This window comes from Nothobranchius furzeri, chromosome 1, assembly GCF_043380555.1.
Source record: "Nothobranchius furzeri strain GRZ-AD chromosome 1, NfurGRZ-RIMD1, whole genome shotgun sequence".
NCBI lineage: Eukaryota > Metazoa > Chordata > Actinopteri > Cyprinodontiformes > Nothobranchiidae > Nothobranchius > Nothobranchius furzeri.
The window spans coordinates 109,635,953-109,652,475 of NC_091741.1; the positions used below are offsets into that span (position 1 = coordinate 109,635,953).

General features: G+C 44.6%; 1 protein-coding gene across 2 annotated transcripts in view; it reads left to right on the plus strand.

Moving 5' to 3' along the window:
- The window catches only part of trappc11 (trafficking protein particle complex subunit 11), a 35,667-nt gene that overhangs the window by 2,053 nt on the left and 17,091 nt on the right, over positions 1 to 16,523 (plus strand). Inside the window, exons 1-8 of one of the 2 annotated variants that reach the window (XM_015961101.3) lie at positions 1,303 to 1,542; positions 2,861 to 3,086; positions 13,000 to 13,169; positions 13,259 to 13,329; positions 13,404 to 13,518; positions 13,594 to 13,693; positions 15,986 to 16,059; positions 16,240 to 16,336. In XM_015961101.3, coding sequence (XP_015816587.3) covers positions 2,883 to 3,086; positions 13,000 to 13,169; positions 13,259 to 13,329; positions 13,404 to 13,518; positions 13,594 to 13,693; positions 15,986 to 16,059; positions 16,240 to 16,336 — 831 coding nt within the window. In that variant the 5' untranslated portion in view covers positions 1,303 to 1,542; positions 2,861 to 2,882. Of the gene's footprint in view, positions 1 to 1,302; positions 1,543 to 2,860; positions 3,087 to 12,999; positions 13,170 to 13,258; positions 13,330 to 13,403; positions 13,519 to 13,593; positions 13,694 to 15,985; positions 16,060 to 16,239; positions 16,337 to 16,523 lie in introns of those variants that run through there. The other variant, XM_054738873.2, reaches the window with a different exon arrangement.

Below are 16,523 nucleotides of genomic sequence, written 5' to 3' on the forward strand. Positions count from 1 at the left end.
TAATTATCTCATAATTATGAGATACTATCTCATATGACTTAGCCATCTCAATATGAGATAGGTAAGTCATAATAATGAGATAGTGTATCATTATATTCAGATGGCTAAGTCATGATTATGAGATTTTTTTATCTGAGTGGCGGGAATGGGCTTCCATAATCATGAATCAGATCAAGTTATAGTACAACATTTATTATCCATGTTGTTTATAGTTTGGATCCCATTAACAGCCAAAATGAACACGCTACAACTTCTTAAAGGGACATGATACGTTGCCAACCTACACACATCTTTTAATTTTTTTATTATCATATTTATTGACATGGGAAAAATTATCTTGATAAGAGTCAAAAATTTCGATAACGATACATTTTCGATTTATTGCCCAGCCCTACCTCAAGGTCAAACCTTCTTTGCAAAACTGAAAAGTAGCAAAACTTCATCTGACTGCCAGCATTCAACCTGAGGGCATCCCAGACCAGCGGTTCTGTATTCGAGGTGGATCTACGTGCTTTGATACCACAGAAGTCAACTCCATTTGCAGTCTGTCCGTACCAACTTCTCCGGCCCCTGGATCGCCAGGAGCACTCAACCAAAGAGTTTGTAGATTCTGCACAACTGGTATGGATGGTATTATTAATTGATCGTTTGTTAAATCATACAGTCAGATTTATTTTACAACCCAGACATCACAATTTTCTAAGACACTTAATTAGGGTTTGCTACGTAACATAAGCTCCAACGTTCAACTGGGAGGAGACCAAAGGGAAGACCCAGGGCATGGATAGATGGATGGCTGGAAAATGTGAGGAGCCATCTGAGAGCCAAAAGAGCTGGTTCGTTTTAGTGAGCCGACCCGTAAGAAGTAGATCTCTTGAAAGAGCCGGAGTTAGTTCCCATCACTTTTGGGTGTACCTGGGTACTAGCCTGGCTGGGAAAGGTGAGCTGGATCAAACCATTTTTGAGGTGGGAGAGGTTTGCTGTGATTTTATTGTTAAAATATAACGTTTGAACCAAGCACTGTATGGTTTTCAAATTTTATTAGTGTGTTTAAAAAAAGCAAATAGTAAAAACAAGTGTTTTAAATTCTCTCATTTTAAGGGTTCTGGAATTCAACTTCAACAAAAATTGTCTAAAACGCTTATGGTACAATCTATACCGATGGGCTTCATGCCAGAAGAATGACGCAATGCATCGCAGAGTTGCACTTATTAACTCAACCACTGCATATATATATGTATGGTAAATAAATGTTGATGATCTTTACTGCAGTGGAAAAGCGCTTTAACTTTGAAAAGTCTAACCGGATGTAATTTAAACTTACACCGGAAGCAGTAGGCGCAGCTTTAGCTACACAACAGTGGGCCGTGAGTTCAACAGCGAAATTAGCTTTTGTTTTCGGTTTTTTGGAGTTGACAGCTGAGTGATGACTCGTCTGGTGATCTCCGGGGCAGAAATTTAATTGAATTTATTGACCTTAAAGCAGTCGGAACGGTAGGTCGCCTCGGCCTGGACTGGAAGTCGCTGCCGATCCTCCTCCAGGTAGTGTACCTGAGATAGAGTCACCTGTCTGTGCTGTATCGGTCCGACCTAGTCTGGGGGGATTGGGGTATAAACGGGGCCAGAAACATCTCAGGTAGTTGTGGAGTGAGAAGAGGCTACGGCGCTAGCCGAGCTAGTCTCCTATTTCCGGTTTTGACCGTGTGAGCAGTGTCAGTCACGGTTCGGTAGGGTCCGGTTCGGTAAGTCAGCAGTGACCAGCTCCATATGTTTCTGGTAACACAGCTGGCTCGAGTCCCGACTGGGCACGCCTGTGTGGGCTTATGTTGGGTTTACTCCGGGCTCCTCCCTCAGTCTTGTATCAAACAGGTGACCTGGATGTCCTCGGGTTTGTCTGTGCGTGGTCCTCCGATGGACGTGGAGTCTTTATATAGTTATCTAACCAAGTTAGTCCCAGCACATGTCAGTTCTATTAGTTTAGGTATTTATAACCATCGTTTAACCAGGAGGTGTTAGTTTAGTGAAGGGCATTTAAAGGATGAACAGCATTGGCACAAAGTGGGCCGAGTGTTTAACCACAGTTCAGATGGATGTACCGAGTTCCTACATGTAATAAATGATGTTAACCGGCCATCAGGGAGGATGTTCCCATAACCAATAAACAACAGATAGACCGAGACACCGGGGTACTCGGATACAAGTCACAAAGGGCCACATTAAACATTTTCAACGAGTCGTGTCATTTGTCAGTCATCGCACCTTAATAAATGAACTTGACCACAACTAGCCTTCAATCTAAACAGCAGCAAGCACACGTGCAATGTCCATGTAGTAATACATTCAAATGAGTAAAACTATTCAGTTTTCTGCATTTATTATTCTGTCACAAAGTTGTTTAGTCAGACCACCAGCCAGTGTTGCTGCTGTGGTCTGAGAGTGGGATCTTTAGCTGTCGTTTCCAGTTTGTTTGCCTTCAAACATGCTTTCATCACTTCAGTCACACATTCATTTATCATTCAGGACCATGTCATATTTTAGTTTGTCTTTTTTATTGCAGAAATTTATAAAATTCTGATTTTTTTTCAGTCAACATGAGGTGATGTGTATACGTTAATGAGGAAAAAACGAATTTAGTTGATTTTAACAAATGGCTACAATAAAACAGAGTAAAAAATCAACGAGGGTCTGAATACTTTCCGTACCCACTGTGTGTGTGTGTGTGTGTGTGTGTATGTGTGTGTGTGTGTGTGTGTGTGGAAACAAACAAGGCATTAATACTTACTAGAACCCACTGCAAATGTATGTTTTAAACATTAATCAGACTAAAACAAAACGTCTGTGCCTGCTCTTTCTTGTGTAGGGGTGTGTGTTAAGCCACCACAATGGCAGGAACCCAGTGGGAACTCCCCCCTGAGTTGTGCTGCCGGCCCCTGGCTTTTGTGGCTTTAACTGGTCTGGATGTGGTCTTCAATGCGGTGCACCGAGCCATCTGGGATGCTTTCTGTGCCAACCGCCGTGCTGACAGGGTCCCTATCTCCTTCAAAGTGCTTCCAGGAGACCACGAGTATCCCAAATGTCGTTCCAAGGTCTGTAAAGGTTCTTCATCACACAAACATTAACGTAATTCCCAAGTGTTCCCAACCAGTGGCTTAGACTGAAATATTTCACATGTCTATGTCCCCAACCAAGGCGAATCTTTAAGCTGAAAACTCAATCTGCTCTCCAATCATATACAGCTGGAGGTATCATGGGCCATGCACCTTTAGCCCCTGGATCTTTTTCATGTTGATCCTGATTTCCTCAATCATGAAACAGGCGAATGAAAATCAGAGTTCCACTGAATAATTTTGAGGAACATCAGACGATGTCCAGACTGGTTGGTTACCAGTTTGCAGCAGAAACACTATTGATGCTTTTGTCTAAAACTGGTTACTCTGACTGACTTGTAAGGTCAGAGGTCACTGTAGCGGAAAGCAAAACGCTTCAACCAGACAAAACAGATGTTCTATGTAAAGCTCCTCACCTGGGCCCTCGTTCATAAAGCGTACATACGAACTGATCAGTGCGTGGGAACGATTTTACACATTGTGTGGTATTTACCGTCTTGGACTTGTGTGTGTAAATGTTCCTAAATATAAGAACCGCTCTGATCACGCGTACCAACAGCATCTAGAGGTAGAACGAGGGGACCACAATACCGAAGGTCTCAGTCATCATGCGTGTTACTCATCCAGAAAATATTGTTAACCAATAAATAACGAATGTCGGTGGAGAAACAGCTTTATTGCTTAACTGGTGTTAGAACCTATAAAAGACACCTGTGACCGAAACCGACGTTGTAGCATGGCTAATCTTGTGTTATTGGAGGATTCAATCGAGTGTGCACTGTGATCTGATTCCTGAAGGAGATCCTTCCGGAGCTATGCTCTGATTTAACACCCTTCATGGCGCGACAGACAAACTGCACAAATCTGATTCCAGTCCAGATTCAGTTACTGTCAACCACGAGAACCTCCAGAACTTTCTTCACTCTGCTCCTCGAACACACACGTGACACCAAGGTAACCAAACTGAATGACATCTCTGCAGTCAGACAAACCTTTCCAAACATAACATGCCTGCGACCCCTTAAAACTAAACTTCGGCTATGAGGACGTGTGTGCCCTAATAAGCCACACGTTTTCTGTTGTACCAAAATATGTTGTTAGAAACACACAAAATACTGCTGTTTATTTATAAATCTATAATATTTAGTACATTTTTGGACATACGTAGGACGCCATGTTTTCCACACGCGATGCACTCTGGGGGCGATGACGCATTTTGGTTGCTCTTGGAAGAACAGCTATTGACGCTAGTGTTTGTTTACGCGCTCACCGTATTAAAAATGAGGTAAAATGCCACATTGAGCTGCTTTTGGATGTAATTTCCAGTCAGAGGGCAACAAGGGGAGTGATGTGAGTTTACACAGCTTTTCCACTGGCAAGAAGAGGAGAAAGCAGTTGGAAGGCGCCTGTGGACGGACACAACTTCCCAAAGATCCGCGGCTGTGTTCCCAACATTTTTCTCCTGATGCGTTTGAGGCTTATAGTCAACCACAACTACTTAAAGAGCTCACCGGAGTGGCTGGGTATGAGAGCAGGCAGAAACTAAATGCTTTACCGACCATTTTCCCACACAAGGAGCCTAAACGCCCTCTGAGAGATAAGAGACGCTGGACGCTGTCCTGAGCCGACAACCCGCTCCTGCAGCTGCCGCTTCTGTCACGTTCAGTGATCCATCGGACACGCCACTCGTCACGGATGAAGCTGAACGCTCACCTCTCCCGTCAGTAAAACAAGCAGTAAGTGCAGCAATACAGTGTTCTCCAGATATATAATATCTGCAACAATGATTCAAGTCGTTTCACTGAAGATCCTGATCATCTCTGAACCACGCGACAGCTCTGGATGCTAAAATTCCCCTAAATCATTCAGAATTGAATACGTTTGATCACACGATCAAAAGTGAGCTCCTGACAACACTCTCCCTCCCGGTTACCATGGAGACGCGTTTGCCGCACACGCACCACCGGTTTTGTCCTGCTGTCGCTTCATCTCGCCCTTCTTGCTCTTCATGTTGATGCTGGTTTTGTGAAACATCATCAGTGATGTCATCATTAATGTTTCGCTCTGGTTCAAAGTGAAAAGGCTGAACAGATGACATGTTGATGTCGCTGAACAGTCCCTACAGGGTCCCAAAGACGGCCGGTGCAACCGAGGTACAACCAAATGATGTCACTACCCAGAGTGCATTGGGACGCTAACAACAATGGCGACCTACGAGTTTAACTGTTTTTACAAATGTTATAAAAATGAAGATATTAAGAAGGCTTTTTACACCATTTTAATATAACTGATACTAACACAGGGTTCCCACGCGTCCTGGAAAACCTGGAAAACCTGGAAAATGATAGTCCAATTTTCCAGTCATGGAAAACACATGGAAAATGGGGGGAATTGCAAAATGTCCTGGAAATTTTTGAGTTGTCCTGGAAAATAATTTTCCATCCTTGTGGATAAACAAATGGATTAAACATTTTGGGCAATATTGGGCTGTAGCGCTTCTCCTTTAATTTCTGCATCTAGCTGGCACAGCGCCCCACATGACGCTTCCAACCAATCAGATTGCATAATCCCCTTCAGTTCCAGTTCCACTTCTGTTTTTCCAACTGTCTTTTTGGCTAGATTTACAGATTTTTCACCCCTAGATTTATTTCTCTAAAGAAGGGCCAAAAGTAGCGACTCGGTTCGCGAGTATTGCGTTATCGCAGTTTATAGAGCGAGAGGTTTTTCTCCTTCTCTCTGTTGAGTGACAAAGGAGCAGCGGAGAGCTTTTGTTTTTTTCACTCATGCGATGAGACGAGTGAACTTGAGGAGAGCTTCGGGATAGCAACGGAAAGCAGGTAGTCTACTATGGGCTTAAATAAGGGCCAAAATGTTTGTGTAGTTAAAAGAAAAATTTGAAATTGAAAATATGTAAACTGAAAGCAAAAGTCACATTTTTAGAGTGAACTTTGAAAAAGAAAGACTTGGATTTAAAATAAAATCAAATGTTTGGAATATTTGTAAGAACTGAAACCCCAATGATATTTTTATTTAGAATTTTTCTGAGTAAACTTTACTAAAGAATTTTCAGTAATTTTTTTTTAATTATTGTTTTTTTAAAAATCCATTCAGTCTCAGATTAAATTTTTTCACATTCAGATCCTTTAAATTAATGTACAAAAAAATTCTTCAGGTTCAGATTTTTCTTTCAGCTTCAGATTTTTTTTTTTCACTTTCGGATCTGTATTTTTCAGTTACAGACTTTTGGCCCTGTTTTGGCCTGGTGGGCGTGGCTACACAGAGAGGGGCGGGGAATCATGAGTGACAGCAGGCCGCTGGAGGCTGAAGACGGCCCATTTTTCATGTTGCCTTCAGGAAACCTGGGAATAAACACAATTTATCAAACACCTCCTGCACTGTATTATTTGATAATGGTTAGATAACATGTCATGCATAACTGCTTAAACTCAGTTACTAAAGCTCTTTCAATCAGTAATGTGTACAAATTACACAGTGACTGATCAATTATGAGAAGTTTTCCCAACCACTACGTGAGAAGTGATCATTTCCCATGCTCTCAAAGTAGCATACATGGGTGCTGCTGTTGTGCCTCAGGGAACGATGGCGTCGTCATCCAACAACACTGCTGGTGCGAACAGTCAGGTGAGTGTTTAAGTTTGGAAAAGTTACACTGCAGTCTGTGAATGCTAAGAATTTACGAAGTGGCTATTGTTACGGTTAAAAGTAAGATTCATTTTCGGCTATTCTGTTTTTTTATTTAATTTTCTTGGTGAAATCAGTAGCAGTTTTAGGCACGGTCAGACAGGGCAGTTGTCCGGGGCGGCATTTTTTCATGACACAAAAGGGACGCACAAGCGCTGAGTAAAAAAATAAAAAGAAAGAAATCTGCGCCGCACCGAGGTTTATATTCAATCTGTCATATCACAGAGTCTGGATTGGAAACAGCAAGTTGGCGCCCCCTGCAGCTGCAGGCGCTCCTGCTGACTGAGAGGGTTCAGGTGGGTGCACCGTGTGTGTATGAAGAAGAGGAAGGGGAGGGGTGCGGCGGGGGAATTCACCTCTGGGTCTTTCCCAGGCCCCCACAATGCGGCTGGTGGTTTTAGCTTTTTCATGTTCATCTCTTCTGTTTGGCTCTTGACTCAATAAGTTTCCTTTAGTCAGGACTTTTTTTATTCGGCCATTTCACACAATTCAGAAAAACCTGAAAGAATGATAGGCCTGTGTTTATGATATTATGAATGAAACGTGTGTTAAATGGAAGAACATCAAGATGTGATTGACTTTAGCCATGTTAATACAGTTGATTCAGCCCCTACCCGCTCATTTCATTTGGGAAAGACCCAGAGGTGAATTCCCCCGCCGCGCCCCTCCTCTTCCTCTTCTTCATACACACACAGTGCACCTGAACCCTCTCAGTCAGCAGGAGCGCCTGCAGCTGCAGGGGGTGCCAACTTGTTGTTTCCAATCCAGACTCTGTGATATGACAGATAGAATAGAAAACCTCGGTGCGGCACAGATTTCTTTCTTTTTAATTTTTTTACTCAGCGCTTGTGCGTCCCTTTTGTGTCATGAAAAAATGCCGCCCCGGACAACTTCCCTGTCTGTCCGTGCCTAACTTCTACTACTTCTCACGTAGTAGTTGGGAAAACTTCTCATAATTGATCAGTCACTGCGTAATTTGTACACATTACTGATTGAAAGAGCTTTAGTAACTGAGTTTAAGCAGTTATGCATGACATGTTATCTAACCATTATCAAATAATACAGTGCAGGAGGTGTTTGATAAATTGTGTTTATTCCCAGGTTTCCTGAAGGCAACATGAAAAATGGGCCGTCTTCAGCCTCCAGCGGCCTGCTGTCACTCATGATTCCCCGCCCCTCTCTGTGTAGCCACGCCCACCAGGCCAAAACAGGGCCAAAAGTCTGTAACTGAAAAATACAGATCCGAAAGTGAAAAAAAAAATCTGAAGCTGAAAGAAAAATCTGAACCTGAAGAAATTTTTTGTACATTAATTAAAAAGATCTGAATGTGAAAAAAATGTAATCTGAGACTGAATGGATTTTAAAAAAAACAATAATTAAAAAAAAATTACTGAAAATTCTTTAGTAAAGTTTACTCAGAAAAATTCTAAATAAAAATACCATTGGGGTTTCAGTTCTTACAAATATTCCAAACGTTTGATTTTATTTTAAATCCAAGTCTTTCTTTTTCAAAGTTCACTCTAAAATGTGACTTTTGCTTTCAGTTTACATATTTTCAATTTCAAATTTTTCTTTTAACTACACAAACATTATGGCCCTTATTTAAGCCCATAGTCTACCGGACCCGCGCTCCACTCAGTAATTCATACTTGTTCTATCGTCCAACAGCAGAAACAAAAATATGTGAATGATAAAAATGTCATGAATTTGACTCTATCAAAATACTAAGTATGTGCTCAGAGGACAGAGCCTCAGCTGTTCATACTGTTTTTAGCTAGCTACACAGACCGCAGCCAGGTGGCAGTGAGAACTGGACTGGCATGGTCATTGAACAAAGTTGTTAACGTAATTAAATTGAATTCAACACGGCTAAATTAATAACTAGAATGATTTTAAGTGGTAACTATATATTTATCATAGTAATGTTACGTACAGTCCAGACTAAAATGGTAGCGAACAACTACAAGTACTTATCTCTGAGGTAGAAAAAAATATTTTTCAGGTCCAATATGTCTGTGGTGTTAGCGGGAGATATTAGCCTAGTCATCTATCCTGAATCTTGTTTCTGGATGACTGGACTAACCTAAAATGACCAATACTGGAACAACAAAATGCAGTTTAACATCTAACTATGTGGAATAAGCAGTAAAGTGTAATGTGGTGTGTACAGTAAGTATAATACATAGAATATGAAAGATATGAAAGAGCTAAGGTTTGAAAAGTAGGCCTAATTTATTGTATAAACAGTAACAATCTTTCAAAATATGTCTTTGTGTCCTTTATAGGCAGGAGTGAGTGATGTCAGGAAGACGGTGCCAATTCAAAACTTTTCAAAACTGGCTTTTTGCTAGCCCCAAGACTCTCTGCCTGTGTGTTGGGGTTTACCCCAGTGGACGAGAGGGTAGCTTCCCTGTGCCTTCGGGTCGGGGAACGGGTCCTGACTGTAGTTTGCGCTTATGGGCTAAATACCAGTTCAGAGTACCCACCCTTTTTGAAATCCCTGGGACGAGTGCTAGATAGTGCTCCATCAGGGGACTCCATTGTCCTGCTGGGGGACTTCAATGCTCACGTGGGCAATGACAGCATGACCTGGAGGGGTGTGATTGGGAGGGACGGCCCGCCTGATCTGAACTCAAGTGGTGTTTCATTATTGGACTTCTGTGCAAGCCGCAGTTTGGCCATAACGAACACCATGTTCGAACATAAGGATGCCCATCGGTACACTTGGTACCAGGGCAGCCTAGGTCGCAAGTCGATGATAGACTTTGTAGTCTTATCATCTGACCTACGGCCGTATGTTTTGGATACCCGAGTGAAGAGAGGAGCGGAGCTGTCAACTGATCACCACCTGGTGGTGAGTTGGATCAGATGGCAGGGGAAGATGCTGCGTAGACCTGGCAGACCCAAACGCATAGTGAGGGTCTGCTGGGAACGCCTGGCAGAAGACCCTGTCAAGACGGTCTTCAACTCCCACCTCCGGCAGAGCTTTGACCGTGTCCCGAGAGCAGTGGGGGACATTGACTCCGAGCGGGCCTTCTTCCACTCTGCGATTGTTGAGGCGGCTGTTGCTAGCTGTGGTCGCAAGGTGGCCGGTGCCAGTTGTGGTGGTAACCCCCGTACCCGCTGGTGGACACCAGAGGTTCGGGGAGCCGTCAGGCTGAAGAAGGAGGCCTACAAGGCGTGGCTGGTCTGTGGGTCTCCGGAGGCAGCAGATAGGTACCAGATATCCAAGCGGGGTGCAGCAGTGGCAGTTGCCAAGGCAAAATCTCGGGCGTGGGAGGAGTTTGGTCAGGCCATGGAGAAAGACTATCGATCGGCTCCAAAGAGGTTCTGGCAAACTGTCCGACGCCTCAGGAGAGGAAGACAGCAACTCGCTCACACTGTTCACAGTGGGGATGGGGAGCTGCTGACGTCAACTGGGGCTATAGTCGGACGGTGGAAGGAATACTTTGAGGAGCTCCTCAATCCCACCTACGCGCATTCCGAGGAGGAACCAGAGCCAGGAGACATGGGGATGGACTGTCCAATCTTGGGGGCAGAAGTTGCTGAGGTAGTCAAACAACTACACAGCGGCAGAGCCCCAGGGGTGGATGAGATTCATCCTGGGTATCTCAAGGCTATGGATGTTGTAGGACTGTCATGGTTGACACGTCTCTTCAACATTGCGTGGTCATCGGGGGCAGTTCCTGTGGAGTGGCAGACTGGGTTGGTGGCCCCCATCTTTTAGAAGGGTGACCAGAGGGTGTGTTCCAACTATAGGGGGATCACACTCCTCAGCCTCCCTGGAAAAGTACTGGAGAGGAGGGTCCGATCGATAGTCGAATCTCAGATTGAGGAGGAGCAATGTGGTTTTCGTCCTGGCCGTGGAACTGTGGACCAGCTCTATACCCTTGCAAGGGTGATGGAGGGGGCATGGGAGTTTGCCCAACCAATCCACATGTGTTTTGTGGATTTGGAGAAGGTTTATGACTGTGTCCCCAGGGGCACTCTGTGGGGGACGCTCCAGGAGTATGGGGTGGGTGGCTTTCTGTTAAGGACCATTCAGTCCCTTTACCAGAGGAGCGTGAGTTTGGTCCGCATAGCCGGTAGTAAGTTGGACCTGTTCCCGATGAGGGTTGGACTCCGCCAGGGCTGCCCTTTGTCACCGGTTCTGTTCATTACCTTTATGGACAGAATTTCTAGGCGCAGCCGTGGTGTGGAGTGTGTCGAGTTTGATGGCAGGAGAATCTTGTCTTTGCTTTTTGTGGATGATGTGGTCCTCCTAGCTTCATCCAGCTCTGACCTTCAGCTCTTGCTGGGTAGGTTCGCGGCCGAGTGTGAAGCGGCTGGGATGAGGATCAGCACCTCCAAATCTAAGACCATGGTTCTCGACCGGCAAAGGGTGGCTTGCCAACTCCGGGTCGGGAGAGAGGTCCTACCTCAAGTGGAGGAGTTTAAGTATTTCAGGGTTTTGTTCACGAGTGAGGGTAGGAGGGATCGGGAGATCGACAGGCGGGTTGGTTCGGCGTCTGCAGTGCTGTGGACGTTGAGCCGATCTGTCGTGGTGAAGAGGGAGCTGAGCCAGAAAGCCAGGCTCTCGATTTACTGGTCAATCTACGTCCCAATCCTCACCTATGGTCATGAGCTTTGGGTAATGACCGAAAGAACGAGATCGCGAATACAAGCGACCGAAATGAGTTTCCTCCATAGGGTGGCCGGACTCAGCCTTAGAGATAGGGTGAGGAGCTCGGACATTCGGGAGGGACTCTGAGTAGAACCGCTGCTCCTCCAGATCGAAATGAGTCAGTTGAGGTGGTTTGGGCATCTGGTCAGGATGCCCCCTGGACGCCTCCCTGGGGAGGTGTTTCGGGCATGTCCTGCCGGCAGGAGCCCCCCGGGTCGACCCAGGACACGTTGGAGAGGTTGCATCTCCAATCTGGTCCGGGAACGCCTTGGGGTCCTGCTGGAGGTGGCTGGGGAGAGGACGGTCTGGAGCTCCCTAGTTGGGATGCTGCCCCCGCGACCCAGACCCGGATAAGCGGAGGAAGACGACGACGATTTCATTCAGCACAGTGGATTAACCTGGTTCAGTTGCTGAGCAGAACAAAAACAGGACATGGAGATTACTTAATGATGCCACAATGTCACACCTCTGGTATGAACTAAAGTAGAGAATAACTTCTGTTTTAGTTGTGTTGCATTGTAAGTAGAGGAAAGCAGGTGGGCTTGTGAAAGACAAAAATCTTTCCACAACTATATTGTCAAAATAACGGTGTGGGTAGGTACAATATCATATCTGTTTCTAAATATATCGGGATATCGGCAAACCGCAGTTATGATAACTTGACTTGTACACTGAAAAAGTCTTGAAAATGTCCTGGAAAAGTCCTGGAAAATTATTTCAAGAAAAGAGTGGGAACCCTGTAACATTTATCTTTGAAGAACCACAAGGTTTTGTAACCTGGGTTCCTTTTAAATATTAACTGTAAATGACTCCAGAATGGAGCTTTCTGTCCGTTACGCCATGATTTATCTAATTCTATTTCATGTTGAACCACCTGTGCAATTTGTTTAGTTCTCTTCAACTTCGGCAGACAGTTCCTCGACCTCACTGTCGATAAAGTTTTTTTTCTCAGGAGGAACCCAGGGACTCCCCTCAGGAACTGAGGACGTGGCGTGACCACATATGGTTAATTAAGGGCGTTTCTGTATGTAGGTGACTGAATGGACACGAGCACATAGGCACGCGCAGGTGGGATGTATCAACAGACGGTAGTGGAAGAATGCACGTACGATTGGCCAGTACGAACGTTCTGAATTTCAATCGTAGGATGAAATGGGAACTACAGTTTATGAATGTTTGATGAACGAGGGCCCTGGAGTTGGACCCTAGTTCTTATCTAACTGTTCAGATCGGTTGTTAGCAAGGGGACATGTTGTGCTGCCACGTGGGTCTCTGCTGACTCCATAAACACTCCAAATGTGGAACAAATATGCTAATAGTTTTTTATTAAGATAAAATGAACAGAAAGTAACTTAGAGGTTTGTAGGAGAACCTGGAACCAGACCCAGAAACGGCAAAGCTGCTCATCTTGTTTCAAGCTTCCAGACGAAACTGTTCTGAAGCCAGAGACCCGATTCCAGAAGTCTAGTTCGTAGATGAAGCCAATGGTTCTGGTCCCGTCTAAGCGGATGTGTGTTGTGTTCCTAGCGGACCTCCTACGAGTGGTACATCCCCAAAGGCATCCTGAAAACAGGTTGGATGAACAAACACCTGAATCTTGTTCCTGCACTAGTGGTTCTGTTCTATGAGCTGGACTGGGATGATCCACAGTGGAAAGAAAAGCAGTCAGAATGTGCAACTAAAGTGGAGATAGTGAGGTGAGTTCCAGCTGCAGACTCTTGCCTGCCTGTTCATCTGAGACTTGAGTTTTTCAGCAGGTCTCTGCTTGATCTCTGCTCACCTTTAGGACAAGTCTGCAGGGCAGAAACACCAAAGTGGCTGTGGTTTTAATCCAGAAGAAAACCCCTTTACCTCCAGGTAAATCTTCAGGCCCAGTCAGAACACTTTATTTTAGCTTTCTGCCCTGACTAGTTGTATTCATGTCTCCACAGGAGAAGACCTGGTAGCTTCAGAGAGGGCTTCAGCTCTTTGTAACGCCTGTGACCTGTCTGGGAAGAGCCTGTTTGTTCTCCCACACACCGACCACCTGGTGGGCTACATCATCAGGTACCTGAATCCCTCTCAGACCTACAGGCTTCCGCCTTCGCCTGCTGTCTGACCGTAATGTCTTGTTCCCCTCAGGCTGGAGAATGCCTTCTACGAGCACGCACAGACCTACTACTACACTGAGATCCGTCGTGTTAAATCACACAAGGAGTTCCTCAACAAGACCACCCACCAGGTATAAAGCCACGCCCACCATCAGGTGTAGAACAGAAGCGGCTCCAAGATTCTGACAGTAAACACAGACAGCTGACTTTATTTAGAACTAGTGTGTGAAACTGCTTCAGGTGTAACAGGAACATAGATGGTGAAATTCTCACTCATGTCTTCACTAGAAAATAAGTCGGTTTCTATGGAGTTTAGGAATGATCGATAATGGCTTTTTTTACCGATATTGTCTGACTCCTAATATTCGACATTAACCGATGCCAATATATGCAGCCCCCCCCCCCCCCCAAAAATCTAGAAAAACATTTTAGGTTACTAACATCACAAATCTCCTATTGTGCTATAAGGACATCTACTACTTTGTTAGTACCGGTAACTGGAAAAGTTTCATATTTATTATCTTCAGTAGCTAAAGAGTTTGACGTATAATATGTGTATGGTAGGGATGTGTATTGGTGAGATTCTGGTGATACGATACGTATCACGATGCAGGGGAGACAATACAACATATCACGATATATTGCCATACATTCAGCCAGACAGTATTAGCGATGTTTTTACGTTGAACTTATGAGAAAATTCAATAAACAGTCCGTTCCGATTCGTAACATGTTTAACATGAGGTATCTGAGCCATAACAGAGGGATTTACATTTCAGTGGTGGAAACAAATCCCATGGCACACTACTGCCAACTAGTGGTTGGTGTTTGAATTACACAAAAAGACATGAAAATACAAAAATGTTTGCATGTAAATTCTTCCAAAATTTAGACACACGGCTTTTAAATATCTATATAATATCGCAGGGGGAAAAAAATCACGATATATTGCCATATCGATATTTTCTTACATCCCTAGTGTATGGTATGTAAAAGTCGTGTCATTAGACCGAAAAATGATATTTTCCAATATAAATTATTAATGCCGATATCGGCATTTTTGTTTGTATAAATAAGTTTTGCTTTCAAAGAGATTTTTTTGTGCATCATTATTTTGTGCTCTGAAAACTTTTTTGTGTTTGAAACAAAAAGTGGATTTGTGGGTGTGGCCTTGCAGTGGGTGATGGAAGACCTCGCTTCATTGGCCGCGGTCACAGACGTGACCCCAGTTTATTATTTAGCCATATTAGCACGTCTCCATCGGCTCAGGTTCAGAGACGCAAACACGCATCGATGGACTTCTCTGTCGCCTGAGGAGTTTTGCAAATCAATTCCTTTCAGGACAACAGAGCGCGTAGTGCTTTTGTGGGATACCTGACACCATAGGGAGCCTACGTCTCCTCCCTTTCCAGTTAGCTCACGGGTCTCCGGAAGAACGAAAACATGAATGCAAGTCAACGGGGCTAAAAACGCCATTTTCTAATCCGCTTTGCCTTCGACCCTGGATCACACATATGTTTTACTTATATTTAAATGAAAGTAATAAAGAGTGTTTCAACCACGCCTGTCACGTACTTTGAAATAATCAGCTTGTAAAAATTTGCTGTTAGCAGGACCACAAATCAGACGTCGTCACATAATCTCCTCTCCTGTGGGGAGTTTGCTGAACTTACAGCCCTTTTTCCTCAGTTTTCTCCATGTCTGGTTCAATTACGCCACTTTTGTGAAGCGCATTTGTATTCCTGGACTTATTTCCACACAAAACCTAAAACAGCGTTTCCCCACGTTCGAAAATAAGCGCGTTCTTGGTATCAAAATGTGTCTATAAAATTCACGGACATCATATGTGAAATCCATGGCACAACAAGCGAAATTAGAAAACGGCGTTTTTAGCCCCGTTGACTTGCGTTCCTTTTTTCCATCCCGTCGCCTCCTCTAAATCCACATTTCACGTAATTTCCTTCCATGAATAAAAGGTTTGCTGCGTATCATTGCACTCCTTCATGCACGGGTGTATAAACGCTCATATCATCCGACTTTTTTCAGTCTGCTCCGTGTCTGCTGCTAGAAATCTTCGGCACTCCTTTTATTTTTTTGAGGGGGGGGGGGGGGGGGGCAGTGTTGTTGACGAATTTTAAGGAAGCGGCGTCCTGACCAGTCACGTGCTTGCTGTCTCTGTGACTTTTGATGGACAGTAAAATATTTGGACACGTCTCCGTCACCCTCTGTGGTCCTGCTGCAGAGCCCTTGAGTTGACGCATAAAGGCGTTGTGTCTTTGTAACTCAGGCTTTATGTAGCGCTCGTCCTCAGACGCTGTAGCTGAAAGAAGACGGATGTGGTAGACTGTTCTCTTCAGACACGAAGAGGGAGCTGTGGTTTTCTTGTCACGAGCTGACCTTTGACCTCTGTGTGCTTTCTGCAGCTGCTGTTTGTACGACATCAGTTTAAAATTGCCTTCTTCAGCGAGCTGAAACAGGACACCCAGAATGCTCTGAAGTAAGTCTGAGCTGAAAGCTCCTCTTGTTAAACACGTCCATCCTGGCTGGAGATGTCTGCGACCCAAAGTGTAGATCTGCTTCTGTGAAACATGTTTGTGTTGGTCGGTGAGGCAGAGGTGTGTTTCTCGTTGGGTGGTGCAGAACGGGTCTTTGTTCAGGGCGTGTGTTTCTGCTGCAGATACTATAAAACAGCCTACAGTCTGGTCCATGAGCTGAGGGTGCACGAGACCAACATGCTGGAGATCAAAACCATGGCAGGATTCATCAACTACAAGGTAGGGCGAAGCTCGCCCGGTGGGTGAAGTTTGATGTGTGTTACCCCGATGGGTGAGGGTGATGTTGATAGGTTAGAATTATCTGCTCTGAATCCACGCTTGTTTGCTTCTGCGGTCGTGATCGTCATGGTGCAGGTTTGCTTTTCATCCTGGAGAAGATGGGTCAAGTTCTTCTTCTGTGTGTCTG